This window comes from Aquarana catesbeiana, linkage group LG01, assembly GCF_042186555.1.
Source record: "Aquarana catesbeiana isolate 2022-GZ linkage group LG01, ASM4218655v1, whole genome shotgun sequence".
NCBI lineage: Eukaryota > Metazoa > Chordata > Amphibia > Anura > Ranidae > Aquarana > Aquarana catesbeiana.
In genome coordinates, this window is record NC_133324.1 from 117,721,288 (window position 1) to 117,739,188 (window position 17,901).

Below are 17,901 nucleotides of genomic sequence, written 5' to 3' on the forward strand. Positions count from 1 at the left end.
GCTCTTAGCAGGGGCATAGTATGAAACAAGGGTACCTAAATCAGAACCCAACAACACCACAGTGGGGATCTCCTCCGAGACACCCACCTCTCTCATCCCACTTCCGGCACCCCAATCAATGAAAACATAGGCACGGGGTACACGGGAACGGGTCCCCCCAACTCCGGTGAGGGTAAGGAACTTCTCTGGGATGATGTCTGTTTCTTCTATAACCTCTGGTCTGACCAATGTGACTTCGGCTCCGGTGTCACGAAAGCCTGTTACAGTCCGGTGGCCTACGATGTCTGGCTGCAAGTTGGCATTGGTTCCGGGAGGTTTCCCACTGACGAGCAGCACAGCAGAAGGGTTGCTAGCCGGATGGCCAGGTGATGTCGTCTTCTTCTGCTCAGGGCACTGCGTCCTGAGATGTCCGGCTTCCCCACAGTTGTAGCATTTGCGTTTGTCAGTTAGGAAGGCCTTGGCTCCAGGAGTTGCAGGTTCCAGCTGCTGAGGAACTTGTTTGGTAGGCAGAGGAGGGGTTGCCGTGTGCGATTTCCCTCCTTTCCAGCCATTCAGAGGAGCCTTGCGATGGTCAGATACCTGAGAGTGGATATAGGTATCTGCCAGTTCTGCTGCTGCTTTGGCAGAGGTTGGCTTTCGCTCCAGCACAAACTGTCTGACGTCTGTAGGACAGATGTGCAAAAGTTGATCTTCAATCATAAGATCTTCCAGGGATTCAAAAGAATCGGCTTTCAAGCCTTTAGTCCACTGCCGGAATGTGGTGCGTAAGCGACCTACCACATCCATGTATGAGTCTCCAGGCCCCTTTTGCAAGGACCTAAAACGCTTCCGGTACACTTCCGGGGTTAGCTGAAACTTTTGGATGATTGCAGCCTTTAGGGCCTCATAATCGTCGCACTGCTCTTCTGACAGTTCGACATAAGCATCCAGGGCCTTGCCTCGTAGCCCTGGTGTCAGATACCGGGCCCATTGTGCTGGGGGCAGATGGTACTGACGGCAAGTTTTTTCAAACGACAGTAGATACACGTCAATGTCACTGTCCTTTTCCATAACTGGAAATTTGGCTGCCGGGATCACTGGCAGAGAGGCATCCCTGTGCTCTAGGGATCCGAGGTTCTGAGCCTGTCACTGCTGCTGGAGCCTAGCCATCTCCAATTCGTGCCGACGATCAGCCTCCCTCTCAGCCTGGCGTTCCTCTCGCTCAGCCCTGCGTTCCACAGCCTCTCTCCCGGCCGCAGCCTGGCGCTCAAGAAACTGCAGGTACACCACAGGATCCGTCTCCCTGAGGTTTTGTAGAGTTTCTTGCATTTGAAGAGAGTCTATGATGGTTTCAGGCAATCTGATGCTGGCCTGCTCTTTTGGTGGCTTGGAGGTAACAATCCGTGGTATTCCAGTGTCAGTCTCTGCTTGCCCATCTGGTGAGGCCGTCTCTGAACCACTGGGCTCTGGATTAGCGGAAACCCTTTCTGGTCCAGTTTCCCCCAGGTTCTGGTCTGCACGGATATCAAACTCCTGTAAGGCATGTATCAAGCCTTCACGATTTTTGCCACCGACATCAATTCCTCTTTCTGCGCACTCAACAGTCAGTTCATTCTTGCTCATCTTTTTATATGCTGATAACCCAGACATGTTGCAAGCAGAAAAGATAGAACAGAAAGAAGAGATAGGAAGAAGGTGTAGAAAGGAGCTGTTGCTGTATGTCTCTCTTAAAAAAAAAATAAAAAAAAATACGCACCAGCTTGTCTCTAAGGACTGTTTCCACAAAGGTTACAATCCTTCAGTGCAGAGCTAATTCCTAACAATGCACTGAATGCTCTTAATGCGAAACTATCCCGCTACGCTGCCAACCAATATGTGACGAACGCGGGTGTCAGATCCCCGCCCTCCTCGCTAACTTGCAACGAAGGACCGGCCAACCTCACACCACGCTGTCACTTACGTAACAATGCCACTCTCAGCTGCGCCCAGCACAAAGATTTTCCAGCTTGCAGGACCACAATCTAGGTGCGAGCAACCTGAGAGCGATTGTCAGTGGGCTAATTACACAATTAACCCTTTAACTGCCACCACCCCCGTTTTAAAAGACTGAGCCAGGGGAGACTCGTAATTTTAGCAATACCAATTATAATTTTAGAATAAGCGTCTGCCACACACACTGCCACCACAGACAGGTCTGCTCAGAGTCTTACTCTACAACAGTAGCGCCCTTCAAAAGGCGGGTTCGTTTATAGCTTGCATTAAGAGCTTTAGAGACAAGGTTAACACTTTTCAACATAAGGGTTTATTATGAAAAGGTCAAAGTTGATGCAAATAAAATATTTACAGAAAAAAGATGTTTCAAAAGATAAAGACAATATACAGCCACAAAGCAATAAGGTAGAATTGGGAAGAAAGAATACTTGCAATTAATGTCCAAAGGTTGATCAGAGTTTGATCGATGAGCTAGGTACTCGGTTCTCGACTTGGCAGATGTATCTTCTTGGATGGTAAAAGGAGAACCGCCCATTGTCTTGGCATCTCCTCTTTTCTGTCAAATCAAAGGGTGTGTTGACAGCGACCAGTAACCAATCATCTGGTCATCCTGTTTAGGGGTTGGTTGCTGGGAGGTGTCTACACTCATGACCACGTCCCAGGTAGATTTTGTAATACATATTCATATATCTGCATCTATAGTGTTTACAGACTCCAAATATCCATATTATTATTCAACTTGAGATTTCCTTCAAAACAAGTCTAAACATGCCATCTCTATAACGTATAGCCTGCTTTGGAGGAATAAGTGGTCCCAGGGGTTTCCCATATGACCTGACATAGGGCTGTCTGGACTTGAAACGTTCCATATAATCTGAGGAAAGTAAATATGTCCAGATTATGGCTGTGCTATTACTAAGTCAGAAGTTATAAAACATGCTGAAATTTCATACTTATTCTACTGAGGTGTATTCAGAAAATTTACAACCGAGGCCTGTTAGGTCTCTGAATGGGGAGGGTGACAGTTTTACGACAGGCCTGAACACTGCCCTTACAACAGATGTTTTCTACTGACCTAACCTGGTTCTGTTTTCTCTGTTGAGATAACCTTTTCTGTTGAACTTAAAAAGCTTTGAATTCCTAAGACGAGGAAGGAGGGAGTTCAGAGTTTTCTGTAAGGTTACATGGTTAGCCAAACTGTCATGGCTACTTCCACACAAGATGGCAGCTAGCTACAGCTTTTCATGTCCCGTACTTGATATCGTTACAATACCCAAGCCTCGCAAAAAAGACTCAAGATCCTGGGAGGTTTTGCCTGTAATGTGGCCTTCGAGCGCTGGACCCTGCGGAGTAGAATCCTGGACACCACAGCGCTAAGGCATTCCTGCAGGGTGCTGTACAGGTCCAAGGGAGTGGACCCTAAACATGAAAAGGGTACCCAGTCCTTAAGTGACAGGAACCCGCTGTGAAGGGTAAAGATTGGACTTATAGTTTCTAAGCTGACCTGTGCCTGGATGGGTAAGTGAAACCACTTTATTCACTTATTGTGGGGTGTCCCAGTGATTGTAACAATCAGTCAAACTAGCCAGAGGCTGGACACCTATGTGCGGTGACCATACGGGATAGTTTTGGGCTAGCTGTGGGCGTTTGCAAAGTGTACCTTTTTATTGCTTGTGTCTGGCTGTTTTTTACCTGTATGATGGTGCGCCATTTCGCCTTGGTTCGCCATGGCGCACGTGCGATCGCAATAGTCCCGCTGGGCTTAGCTGTTTGCGCTCATGCACTGTAGCCTTTATCTGGACGTACAAAAATTTGCGTCATATGCGAATACAACCACGCCCGTTCGCCGGGACCTCGTGCGTGCGTACGCATGCACAGAACGTTCCAGCTCACAGCCAGCTTATTTAAGCTGTATATGCCAAGCATGCGGCGCTTCCAGAAAGCAGCTGTGGGACATAGAGCAGGCTCTGAACCAGGCATTTGCAGCGGTGCATTTCTCCTTACCCGGGTCACGTAAGTCACCAGGTGTTGCTTGGCAGGCTAAAGGTGCTTAGCAGGATTGTTGCATAAGGGCTTGGTGTGCCTTATTAAAGTGTCTCCCTTCTGAGGTATGTTAGTATTACACCCAGATACTCTTTTTGTGGCTAGTAGATGTCTTCAAAAAAGAGGAGCAGACTAACACTACAGGGAAGGGCCCACGTATGTCATCGTTAGTTTCTGATGAACCTAGTCATATCCCCTTAAAGACCAGAGGCTTCCGGGCAATCTGAGCCGCTGCACCTATCTGGTATTGTGCCTACAGTCAGCGATGCTGCTTTAACCCTTATCTCCAAGGATGAACTGTCCTCGGCCCTAGCCGGGTTAGAGCACAGGATTGCTGGCATGATGGCCTCCATCCCGCAGGGTGGCAAGAAATGTGACAGATCCCCCTCCCCGGAGCCTCCTAATTTGGAGCAGGAATGGGTTGAGGATGGGGAAGAGCTAAAACCTCAGGATTCTGTGGAGGGCCTGGCGGATGAGTCTGCTTCCGAGCAATCTGGACAAGAAGATATCCAGTTGATGTCTGCCCCTCAGTCGCAAAGATTTTGATCCTGACTGGTTAGTTCTGCTTTTAAGTTGCCTCTTGCAGAGGTTACTGAGCCCCCCTGGTCCTTTTTTGGGGTCCCTGAGGCCTCTTCAGGCCGCACAGGCGTTCCCCTTACACCCTCTGTTGGAACAGGCGATGTATACTGATTGGGAATACCCTGACAGGATTTTTATTCCACTTTAAGCAGTTTTCCCTTTTTATATCCCATGGATGAAAAGTTTAAGAAGTGGAGCACGCCAGCCGTAGATGCAGCAGTCTCTTTCTTAAACAAGAACTTAACTTGTCCAGTAGGTAACGCACAGGGCTTGAAAAGACCCTGTTGACAAGAAATTGGAGTTGTTATTAAAAGCTTCCTTTTCTTTTGCCAGTTCAGCTATTCAGCCAGCTGTTGCAGCAATTGGTATCTGCCAGTCTGTAAAGGATCAGATCAGAGGGCCTGACAGGCCTAACGGGGAGGATGATCTGGCTGAAAATAACAGATATTCCTCAAGCTTTGTGTTTTTGCTGTTGACGCCTTAAAAGGATTCAATACAGCAGATTTCTCGTTTGGCTCTCTTGTCTGTACATATGCGCAGACTTTTGTGGCAGGTTTTCCCTTTCATGGGGGAACATTTATTTGGTGATCATTTGGACAAATATATCCAAAAGATTTCCGGAGGGAAGAGTTCTCTACTTCCTGTGGAGAAAAGCACCAGGCGTCCCTCGTTTAAAACCTCAGGGACGGCTTCCTCAAATGTCAACGCAAAGACAGTTCTGCCAACAGGGCGCTAGGGCCAGGGGCAAGCCGCACGGCCAGAAAAAGCCCTGGGTAGAAAACTCTTCTAAACCCAGCACCAAGCCCTCCTTTTGAGGGGACGCCCCCACTCTATCGGGTGGGGGGAAGGCTGCTGCACTTTGTGGACATTTGGAGAACAATAGTTCAAGACGAGTGGATCACCTCAACTATATCCCGCGGTTACAAGCTGGAGTTGCGGGGGGAGGCATCCCCCTCAGAGGTTTCTAGGATCCAGCGTTCCCTCGGATCCTCCAAAAAGACTTATTTCGGGCACTACATCATTTAGTGCATCAAGGAGTGATTGTACAGGTTCCTGTATCCAAAAGAGTGAACCTGTTTACGGTTCAAAAACCAAACTGGGACACAAGGCCCATTTTTGGACCTAAGATCCCTGAACCAGTATCTACTAATCCAGTCCTTTAGGATGGAGTCTGTCCGCTCAATTGTAGCCTAGCTCTAGATGGGAGACTTTTTAGCCTTCATCGATATAAAAGATGCGTATTTGCACGTTCCTATGCTTCAGCATCATCAGAAGTTCCTGCGATTTGCAGTAGAGGAATGTCCTTTTCTGTTTGTGGCTCTACCCTTCGGGCTTGCTACAGCTCCCCGGGTGTTCGCAAAGGTCCTAGCACCAGTACTGGGTCTTTCAAGGGCCCACAGGATCCTGGTCCTGGGGTATCTGGACGACCTCCCGTTCAGAGATCACTCATTACAGGGTCTAGGACAGAGCATAACATGCACAGTGCGGTATTTGAAAAGCTTAAGCTGGATCATAAATAATGAAAAGTCAGCCTTGAAACCAGCCCAAAGTCTAAAGTATTTAGGCCTGATCCTAGATATGGTCCAAGCAAGAGTATTCTTGCCACCCGCAAGGATCTTAAGCACACTTAAGTCTAAACTGGTGGTTGCAGGATCAGAACCTTCAAAAAGGAAAATCCTTCCTCCTGGTAACTTGGAGAGTACTGACTACAGATGCCAGTCTCTCAGGCTGGGGAGCGACCCTAGAGGGGCTCACAGCTCAAGGAAATGGTCAAGGACAGAACAGATCCTGCCCATCAACATCCTGGAATTACGGGCAGTACGTCTGGCCCTACGGTGGAGCTTCAGGACTGCCCTATCAGGGTTCAGTCCGACAATGCCACTGCAGTGGCTTATATAAACCACCAAGGCGGTACCAGGAGTCGTTCAGCTCTGAAGGAGGTGAGCCACATACTAACCTGGACATGTGCCATTTCTATCAGCAGTCCATATCCCAGGAGTAGAGAACTGGAAGGCAGATTATCTCGGCCGCCAGCAGATCTGCCCAGGGGAAAGGTCCCTACACCTTGGGGTGTTCCAGGAAATTTGCCAACATTGGGGATGGCCAGAGGTCTACCTACTGGCACCCAGGTTCAACAACAAGCTTACAGCAGTTTGTGTCCCGAACAAGAGATCCTCTGGAAATCGGAGCAGATGCTCTGGTAGTTCCATGGAGCCAGTACTCCCTGGTTTATGCTTCCCTCTGGTCCCTCTCCTTCCACGTTTGTTGCACAGGATTCGGAGAGGGGGGTTACAGTCATTCTGGTGGCACCAGCCTGGCCCAGAAGGCACTGGTTCCCGGAAATTGAGACTGACGATAGACGGGCCATGGACGCTTCCACGTCACCCCGATCTACTGTCTCAAGGTCCTATATTCCACCCCAATTTACAGTCTCTAAATTTGACGCCATGGCTATTGAAACCAGGATGTTAAAGGACCGTGGCATCTCGGGACCAGTGGTGCCTACCCTAGTTAATGCTAGAAAAGCTGTCACTAGGAAGATCTATCATAAGGTCTGAAAAACTTATATTGCTTGGTGTGAAGCCAAAAAAATGGCATCCTCAGAAATACGTGATTGGGAGAATTCTTTTTTTCTACAGTCAGCTGTGGAAATCGGATTGGTTTTGAGTACAGCCTCCCATTCACTGGTCCGAACCTTTATGCATGGGGCAACTCCCTTGCTTTCCCCCATTAGGTCACCTATGTGTCCCTGGGACTAGAACTTGGTGCTGTCTGTGTTACAGAAACAACCACTTGAGCCTATCAAGGAAATTCCATTAGACTTGCTGTCACGCAAGGTAGCCTTCCTGATGGCCATCACCTCGGCTAGAAGGGTGTCGGATTTGGTGGCCCTTTCGTGCAGGGAACCATACTTGATCCTTCACCAGGACAGGGTCGTGTTACGACCTTGTTCCACCCTTTTTGCCAAAAGTGGTGTCGGCCTTTCATTTAAATCGGGACATTATTTTGCCTTCTTTTTTCTCTTGGCCTCGTTCGGCGGAAGAGAGATGACTGCATTCTTTGGCTGTTGTCTGGGCGGTCAATGTTTATTTTTCTAGATCTGCAGAGATCCGAGGTTCAGACTCCTTTTTTGTTTTACTAAAAGGACCCAAGAAGCGGCAGACCGCTTCCATTGCCAATTGGGTCAGTCAATTGGTCATTCAGGCCTATAGTCTGAAATGTAAAGCTCCTCCCTTTAGGGTGAGAGCTCTTTCTACCAGGGGTGTAGGAACCTCCTAGGCTTTTCGCCATCAGGTATTTGTGGCTCAGATTTGTAAGGCTGCTACCTGGTCTTCAGTGTATACGTTCACTAAATTTTATCAAGTGGATGTTCGAGCAGCCGAGGAGTCGGTTTTCGGCCGTAGTGTACTGCAGTCTGCCATATAAGGTCTGATGGCTATTGTTTGGCAGGGTGTCTCCCTCCCCTCAAGGCTATTGCTCTGGGGCATGCCAGCAGGTAATGAATATTAGCCTAACTCTGTGTCCAATGATGTATGAAAAAGAAAATAGGATTTTTTCGTCATACTTACCTGTAAAATCCTTTTCTTTGAGTACATCATGGGACACATATGTCCCTCCCCTCTTTTTGAGGATTCAGTGCTTGCTACAAAACTGAAGTACTTCCTGTATGGGAGGGGTTATATAGGGGATCACTTCCTGTCTAAAGACCTTTGGTCTACCAGTGTCCATTCACCTGGAGAAGTATAACCCAGCAGGTAATGAATATTAGCGTAATTCTGTGTCCCATGATGTACTCAAAAGGATTTTACAGGTAAGTATGACAAAAAAAACATATTTTTGGTCTCATCACTCCAAATGACTGTGCCAGAAGGTTTGAGGCTTGTCTCTGTGCTATTTGGCTTATTGTAAGCGGGATACTTTTTTGGCATTTGCCTAGTAATGGCTTTCTTCTGGTGACTCGACCATGCAGCCCATCTTTCTTCAAGTGCCTCCTTTTTGTGCATCTTGAAACAGTCACACCATATGTTTTCAGAGAGCCCTGTATTTCACCTGAAGTTATTTGTGGGTTGTTCATTGCGTCCCGAACCATTTTCCTGGCAGTTGTGGCTGAAATTTTAGTTGGTCTACCTGACTGTGGTTTGGTTTCAACAGAACCCCTCATTTTCCACTTCTTGATTAGAGTTTAAACCCTGCTGATTGGCATTCTCAATTCCTTGGATATCTTTTTCTATCCCTTTCCTGTTTTATACAGTTCAACTACCTTTTCCCGCAGATCCTTTGACAATTCATTTGCTTCCCTTATGACTCAGTATCCAGAAACATCAGTGCAGCACTGGATGAAAGATGCAAGAGTCTGTCAGGAGTCCAGAAACTCATTGACCTTTTATACACACACACACTAATTACAAGCAAACAGATCACAGGTGAGGCTGGTTACCTTTTAATAGCCATTCAAACCCCTTTGTGTCAACTTGTGTGCATGTTATCAGGCCAAAATGACCAGAGTATGTAAACTTTTGATCAGGGTCGTTTGGGTAGTTTCTGTTGCCATTATGATTTAAAAAGAGTAAACACAGTTGATAATAAATGGCTTTAGCCAAATGCTAACCATGAGTGAAAAATGTTTTTTTGTTATTCATATTCTCTGAAAAATGGCCAAGAAATCGTAAATTCTGCCAGGGTATGTAAACTTATGAGCACAACTGTATATGCTGTGGGGCGGTCTGGAACTGGTCAAACTGCCATATTTGAAATTACCCCTGGAAAGCAATTGGGTTAGTGTACTGAAGTCAAGTTTTTCTTCCCATGGTCCTCCAGTCCCAGGCCCCCAAGAAAATCCATTTAGATTTAGAAGTTGTTTTGTCTCAACAGGAGTCCATCCGATGGCTGGAAGATGAGAAGGCTCTACTAGAGATGACAGAGGAGGTAGATTATGATGTGGATTCATACGCTACACAGCTGGAAGCAATCCTGGAGCAAAAGATTGACATTCTAGCAGAGTTAAGAGGTATGTACACTGCAGTGACTTGGGCTGATTTTGGAAAGTTTGCCACAAAAATGTTGTTTTGCAATTTCATAATGAAAAGAAACTTCACCCATGCAGTTTGGCTAAATATACAGTTGAAATGGATACTCTTTACTTGGCAAAATATGGCAACAAAAGGTACTACTCTTATGTAATTATCAAAGTCTATGCTGATGGGTAGTGAGGCAACTTGCAAGGAATATGCAACTTTCCAACAGATGTAGGCTAAATGTAGCTCCCAAAAGTAAAATGATAAGAAGGTGATGGATAGTGCAAACAACTCAACTATAGCAAAGAAACAATATGTGCAATCCAAAATATATCATTATAAAATAAATCATGAAACACATAAAATAGTGCCAAAGACAAATATCACAGAAGAAAAGTGTCCATCAAAGGCTCAACAAAGATTGTTCATCACAGTGATATGGATTTATCCACCGATGAAACAATTTAAATGAAAGATGCGCACTGTAACTTCTATAACCCAAATATAGTGCTTACCGAAATGTATAGCCCCAATCACTGGCAAACGGCATGTATAAGCCGTCCTGAGCTGGATGGATCCCACATTCCATGCACCAGTCGAGATTTATAGCTCCAATCGGAGGCAGACAGCATGTGTAGATCATCCCACATTGCATGGATCTTGCATTCCGTGCACAGCTTACTGCCCGCTAGTCTGCTTTCAAAGGACACCCAGCACCACAAATATAAAGCAGTGCCATGTCGTGACAGGAAATTAAGCTCTTATAGTGTAGTATATTAAAGATTTTAATTAAAACCACATCAATAAAAACATACAAAAGTCGGCAATACACTTATAGAAACACCTCTACCTATCTCTGCAGCAGCATATGACGTCAACAGGCACCAACTCCACCCGGAGTGGCCCGTTTTATTTGGTTTCTTTCTAAAACGAAGGATGCAGGTGCCATTTATCCTAAAGACACGCTACACACACTGTTAACTCCTGCACTGGGAACTATATTGCGTTTGCTCTTCCTGTATGGTCTGTGATTTCAGAAATTGTACAGGAACCTTTCCCCTGTGTTTCAGGAGGCACAGCAGCCCATTCAAATGAATGGACTGCTATGCCTGTGTAAATCACAGTTTGCAGAGTAGTAATTAATAATGTGAACTAGGGCTGAATCGACATGATCAAATATATTAGTTGGTTAGCCAATTGGCCTGCATACAGAACGCGTTATTTATTTACATATCAGTATATACATTGCAGCACACATACAGCTCTATACACCGTCCATACATGCCAGTAATTGACTGAGAACCTTTGAATGTGTGAGGAGCAAGGCCTCATGGGATATGTAGTCCTGGGCAGGAGAAGAAAGTGATTTTAAAGTGGTTCTAAAGGCAGAAGTTAATTTTTACCATAATTGGGTAAATAATCTTCTGTGACCACCTCCCTCGTCAGCCCCCCTGTATACTTGCCTGATCCCAATATCGATCTACTGCTGTGCCCAAGAGCTCTTTCACCACCCCCCCACAGGGCTTAGATGCAGCACCGGGAGCCATTGACTCCTGCTGCTAATTACTGCCTGGGAGGAGGGAGCAGAGGGCGGAGCCGAGACGCACAGTGCGTGTCAACAGAAGCACACAATGCAGCTAGGGATCGAGCCCGCACTAGTACCCCCATAATAAGTGGCTTGTTATAGGGGCACTCTGGAGGCAGGAGGAGCCAAAAGCACCTGCAGGGGACCCCAGAAGAGCAGGATCAGGACTGCTCTGTCCAAAACCTCCACACAGAACAGGCAAGTATGATGTGTGTTAAAAAAAAAATCCAATGTTAATCACTTTAAGGGCATCTCTGCAAAATAGCAGATATTCATTACTATAAGGGGTTAATTTACACTGTATAACAGTGAAAGTAATAAAATATATATACAGTGCCTCCAAAAAGTATTCATACGCCTTGAAATTTTCCACATTTTGTCATGTTACCACCAAAAATGTAAATGTGTTTTATTGGGATTTTATGTGATAGACCAACACGAAGTGGCACATAATTGTGAAGTAGAAGTAAAATGATAAATGGTTTTCAACATTTTTTACAATTATCCTAAAAGTGCGGTGTGCATTTGTATTCAGCCCCCCTGAGTCAATACTTTGTAGAACCACCTTTCACTGCAATTACAGCTGCAAGTCTTTTTGGATATGTCTCTACCAGCTTTGCACATCTAGAAAGTGACATTTTTGCCCATTCTTCTCTGTATAATAGCTCAAGCTCTTTCAGATTGGATGGAGAGTGTCTTCCAGGACAGCTTATGAGACCTAGGGCTCCTCCTACCATCACAGGAAACACGTTAACCCCCACCGGATAAAAAGGCGGTCCTCCAGGCCCATGTCAGTATTAGTGTTTTCTCCAGACGGGGGGGGGGGGTGTGTAACATGTTCCTGGAACCTGGTTCCCTAGGTCTCATGAGCAAATGCTCTTGTTGCTATTAAGGAGGATTGCTTACCTTCTCCTCTGCCAGAACGGCATCTCCACCGGGGGAGGCTGGTTGTGGCTGCTATTCCCTGTCCTCAGTGCCTGGGGAGGGCCAGGATCACAGTGATGCCAGCCCCATAGCACGGGTTGCAGAGGCGGCATGGTAGCGTGCTTTCCCCGCTGACAGCATGGCTGGTAGGTGCAGGGGAAAAGAGGAAGCTGCGGTGCTTGAGGGAGCAGAGCTACTGGGCTCCAAGCTGGCCCACAGGTAGTACCCGGCGGGGTCACTTCCGGGGCATATGACATCATCAGCGGGCGCCGGAGACGTTCGTTCCAGTCTCCGTACGGCGCGGACAGGGGATGCTGGTGTATTAAAAGGGTGAACACAGAGCAGAGGCTGCGGACCATCAGAGGGGCAAGATGGATTACTCTGCAGTACCTGCACAGGCAGTGGATGCAGGCACCAGCACCTCACAGGTAAGCCTGGGGTGTTTTTTGTCACCCTCTTGCATAACCTGTGAGTATTCCCCCCCCCCCAACCAGTAGGACTTGGTGTAAGGGGACACATTTTCCTCCCTCCTAAACAAGGTGTTATGGAGTGTGGTTGGCTTAAATTGTATGGATCATTTGTTTTCTTGCAGACCAAGACTCAGGACATGTCCCAAGCGCAATCACCAAAAGGGAAATGTGCGGTTTATGAAAACAAATTGAGTTCCTCAAGGAGCAAAGAAGTTTGCTGCACTTGTATAGACAGCCTAGTCAAGGATGACCCAGTTGTTTCCTGTTAGAAATTGCTGACCTCGGTTAGAGATGAGCTAACGTCAACGTTCAGCTCATTCAAAACACTGATCGCCAAGATCCAGGTCCCCTCACAGGGTGCATCTCTAGAAAGGACTCCAGCCAATCCTAGCGCTCCACAGCAGAGCGTGAAGACTCGGAGGAAGAAGCCAGATTTGCCCATTCGTCGGAAGAATCAGGGTCAGATACAGTGCCCAGGGATAGAGAATCCGTAAAGAGCTCAAGGTATAAGTTGTCATTGGAAGACGTTGATGACTTATTGAAGGCTATATATATATATATATGACCCTAGATATAGAGGAGGAGAAGGTACAAATGTCTAAACATGTACGAAGGTTTGCATAAGAAAGAGTCTAGAGCTTTTCCCATGCATAGTTGCCTTCTTGATACCATCAAGCTGGAGTGGGAAAATCCAGAGAGAAAACCGTTCTTTTCCGGTAAACTACAAAGGTTTCCATTTGAAGAGGACACAGCGCAGCAATGGAGCAAGAATCCTAAGTTAGACACACCTTCTTTCCAAAGTTTCAAAAAACACAGACCTAGTGTATGACGATATGGGTGCGCTTAGGGATTCGATGAATAAAAGAGGCGATATCCTTCTACGCAGAGCCTGGGACTCATCCATTGAGAATCTCAAACCGGCCCTAGCCTCCACTTGTGTAGCCAGAAATCTAGAAGTATGGTTGACACAAACGCACCTGTTGCCAGGAACTTCTAGGGAACAGATTCTGAAATCCTTCCCTCTCCTATTTCGAGCAGTATTGTTTTTTTGCAGATTCTTCCACAGAGTTGGTTAGAATGACTGCTAGGACCTCGGCCTTGGTGAATTCAGCCAGAAGAAGCCTATGGCCTAAAACCTGGTCGAGCGACGCTGCGTCTAAGCTGCGGTCTTACCTTAACAGGCGATCATCTTTTTGCCCCGGGTCTGCAAGAGGCACTGGAGCACACCGCCGATAGAGAAAGGGCCTTTCCCGAGAGCAAGAAAAAAATTTTGTGGCCAAAGTATGCAGCAGGGTCCAAGGGAAAAGGACAATAGGCCCCCCAAAAAACTGGACTGAGCACAAAGGCAGAGGTAAAGGGGGGGGGTCTTGTTTAACCCTCCTCAGCAGCCCGCCAAGCCACAGTGACTCATGTCTCCCGGTGGGAGGAAGATTGAGAGCTTTCCTCCCGCAGTGGGCAGCAGTCACCTCAGCTCCATTTATACTGGACCTAGTGACCAATGGGTACAGGCTGGAATTCTCTTCCCAGCCACCAGAGATTATTGGTCACCTTCCCTCCCTAAGATCAGGTGAAAGTGATGGCCCTGGGTCTCCAGATTGGAGACTTGAAAGATCAAAAGGTTCTGATCCCGGTTCCCCGGTCAGATCAAGGCAAGGCCTTTTACTCCCATATTTTTGTCATCAGGAAGCCATTAGGAATATATCGGCTTATTCTGAACCTCAGGTCTCTAAACCGCTCGATCAGGTACAACAATTTCCGAATGGAAATTTTCAATCAAAAATCTGCTTTACCCTAACTGCTTTATGGCCACCTTGGATTTGAAGGATGCTTAACTGCACATCCCTATTCATCCAGCTTTCCAAAGGTTCTTGAGACTAGCCATCAAGATAGGGAAAGAGATCCGTCACTATCAGTTTCAAACCCTCCCCTTCGGGCTGTCTACAGCCCCACGCATCTTTGCAAAGGTGTTGGGAGAGGAGCTGGCCCTGTTAAGATTAAAAGCAATAACTATTATCCCTTACCTGGATGACCTCCTAGTGGTGGCAGAGTCATACCAAAAATATTGCATCTCCAGACCATACAAGACTTCCTTCAATCAATAGACTGGTAATAAACAAAGAGAAGACCTTCTTGATTCCGGTGACATATCTGTGATACGAATTTTGCTCAGTAAACCAAAACATTTCCTCCTGCAGGAAAAAATCTCAATGATTCAGACAATTATCAGCCTTACAGACCAGTCAGTCGGTCTCGCTGAGAGAAATCTCAAGAGCAGTAGGTCTGATGACCTCTTGCTTTCCCACAGTGCCATGAGCGAGATTTCATCAACGCCCACTACAACTGTTTCTACTAAGTAACTGGGACAGAGAAGCAAGTTCCCTGGAATCGAGGGTCTTGATACCCTCCAGGGTATAAAGAAGCTTGTGGTGGTGGAGATCGCACCTTCACCTGACAAGAGGTCTGCAGTGGTCCATTCCAATATCCCAGAGGATTACAACGGATGCAAGTTGCTGGGGATGGGGAGCCCACCTCAGCAACACAATGGCGCAGGGAAAATGGTCCTCCAGGGAAGCAAGGGCTTCATCGAATCAGAGAGGGCTTCCAGCGGTTCAGAGAGCCTTGCAGGCATTTCAGGTGGAAATCAGGGCTCACAATCTCCAGATTTTATCCGACAATATCGCTACTGTTGCATACCTGAACAAACAAGGAGGTACTAGAGGAGTTGGATACTTCAATCTATATCCCAGGGGATCTTATCATGGGCAGAAGGAAATCTGACTTTGATCACCGCAGTGCACTTGAAAGGGACAAAAAACTGTCGGGCAGACTATCTCAGCAGCCACCAGGTGTGTTGGGACAGTTGGTCCCTTCACCTGGAAGTCTTTGCGGTTCTTACCTACAGATGGGGCAAAAATCAGAGCAATTGCAAGACTGAGAAGTTCTTTTCCCTGAACCCAGCGGATTAAGCGTTGGGGATTGATGTTCTAGCCCAGGGATCTCCAAACTACGGCCCTCCAGCTGTTGCAGAACTACACGTCCCATGAACCATTGTAAAACTTTGACATTCACAGACATGACTAGGCATGATGGGAATTGTAGTTCCTGAACACCTGGAGGGCCAAAGTTTGGAGACCCCTGCTCTAGCGGATCCGTGGCCATTCAGCCTCTGTTATGCCTTCCGCCGATCAGGTTAGTTCCAGAAGTCCTCCGGAAGTTTCTTCTAGAAGAGACAGATCTCATCCTAATAGCTCCTTTTTGGCCCAAGAGGCCATGGTTTTCCCTGCTGCAGACTGTGGTATCAGAGCCTCCTCTCAGCCTCCCGAAGACGCAAGACTTATTGTCTCAGGGTCCAGGGTCGCACCCACAGGTGGCTTCCTTGAACTTTACTGAAAAAAGAAAAAGAAAAGATACTATGCGCCCAGTGGTTTTCAGACTCAAGGTAGTCAGGACCCTGGTAAATTGTAGAAAGCTAGTTACTAGAGCTATATATTCCAAAGTCTGGAAAAAAATTTAACTCATGGTTATCTGAAAACCAAAGATATTCTCTCTTGGAAAATCCCACTATAGCTAGATTTTTTAAATCAATATCTAGGTCCAGGCTGGTAGTTGTTAGAAGTTGTCCAACTTGGGACCTGTCCCTGGTGCTTCAGAATCTGGTAAAACTCCCTTTTGAACCCCTGGAGGGTATTTCAATTAAATTACTTACCTTAAAGATGATTTTCCATGTGGCAATTAGCTCAGCTCGTAGGGTAAGTGGGTTGCAGGCCCTTTCAGTTAGGGAGCCTTTCCTCACAATTTGTGAGGATTGGATTGTTTTGAAGCCAGATCTGGGATTTGTCCCTAAAGTGGCCAGTACCTTCCACAGATCTCAGGACATATTGTACTGCCAACCTTTTGTAGTACACCAAAGGGTGACAAAGAAAGAAAAGAAATTTAGTTTTGTAGATGTTAGAAGAATTCTGCTTGTCTATCTTGAGGTCAGCAAGACCTTTAGGAAAACGGACGCCTTGTTTGTTCTCTTCTCAGGAGGGAAAGAGTGCATCTAAGGCCGCCTTGGCTAGATGAATAAAGCAAGCTGTTTCTGAATCTTACAAAATTAGGGACGTTCCTCCGCTTTTTGTCACTGCGCACTCAACAAAAGCCTTGGAAAAATATGCAGGGCTGCCACATGGTCCAGTTTTTTCGACCTTCGTTAAACATTATCGCCTGGACCTCCTATCATTTCAGGGGCAAGCGTTTGGTCGTAAGGTTCTTAAGGCAGTTGTCCCTCCCTAGACTGGTAAGTTCTGGCTCATCGTCGCATGGGCTGTCCTGGAAGACGCTTGGAGAAAAGCTGAGTTAGACTTACCGGTAACTCCTTATTTCTGAGAGTCTTCCAGGACACCCGGATTCCCACACGATTATGTCTTGAGTTATGTGTATTATGCATATGTTTTGCAGGTACGTCCTACGGTTCTTGAGAAATATTGACATGGGCCTAGAGGACTGCCCTTTTATCCTGTAGGGGTTAACGTGTTTCCTGTCCTGGTAGGAGGAGCCCTAGGTCTCATGGGCTGTTCTGGAAGACTCTCAGAAAAGGAATTCCCTGTAAGTCTAACTCAGCTTTTCAAGTCTTGCTACATATTTTCAATTGGATTTAGGTCCGGACTTTGGCTGGGCCATTCTAACACATGAATATGCTTTGTTCTAAACCATTCCATTGCAGCTCTGGCTGTATGTTTAGGGTTTCTGTCCTGCTGAGAGGTGAACCTCCACCCCAGTCTCAAGTCTTGCAGACTCTTAACAGGTTTACTTCTAAGATTACCCTGTATTTATGAGGCCTACACCCCCCAACTTCACTGAGTGGAAAACAGATGTGAATAACACCCTGCCTTACAAAAAAATGATATATATTAATAGAGGTTGCTCTGATAAATATAAAATCTGGGACAGGTCGCTTAAGTCCACTAGCACGTGCACGGACCATCCCCAAGAATAGCTGATAATAGTGTGACTAAGTCTTGATCCTCACTAGAAGTTTATGAATGCTCCTAACCCTGTACCCCTCCCCCATTCAGTAAAACCTATATAACCTGTTCGAACTGTAACTCCACCGAACCCACATGTATTAATGTGTATATATATCTGCCATTTGTGTTAGATTTCCCTGTTTCCGATATTGCCATGTACCATGCAGTGTTATGTTTCATATGTACAGTGTTCAATAAAACAACGTTTAATGGAAAAAAAAAAAGATTGCCCTGTATTTGGCTCCATCCAACTTCCCATCAACTCTGACCAACTTCCCTGTTTCTGCTAAAAAAAAAAGCATACC

The 17,901-nt window shown here is 46.4% G+C and overlaps 1 protein-coding gene across 3 annotated transcripts in view; it reads left to right on the forward strand.

Moving 5' to 3' along the window:
* KIF2A (kinesin family member 2A) overlaps positions 1–17,901 on the forward strand; it is a 157,915-nt gene that overhangs the window by 137,099 nt on the left and 2,915 nt on the right. For all 3 annotated transcript variants that reach the window (XM_073623266.1, XM_073623250.1, XM_073623257.1), the window contains one exon: positions 9,466–9,601. In XM_073623266.1, coding sequence (XP_073479367.1) covers positions 9,466–9,601 — 136 coding nt within the window. The remainder of the gene's footprint in view (positions 1–9,465; positions 9,602–17,901) is intronic.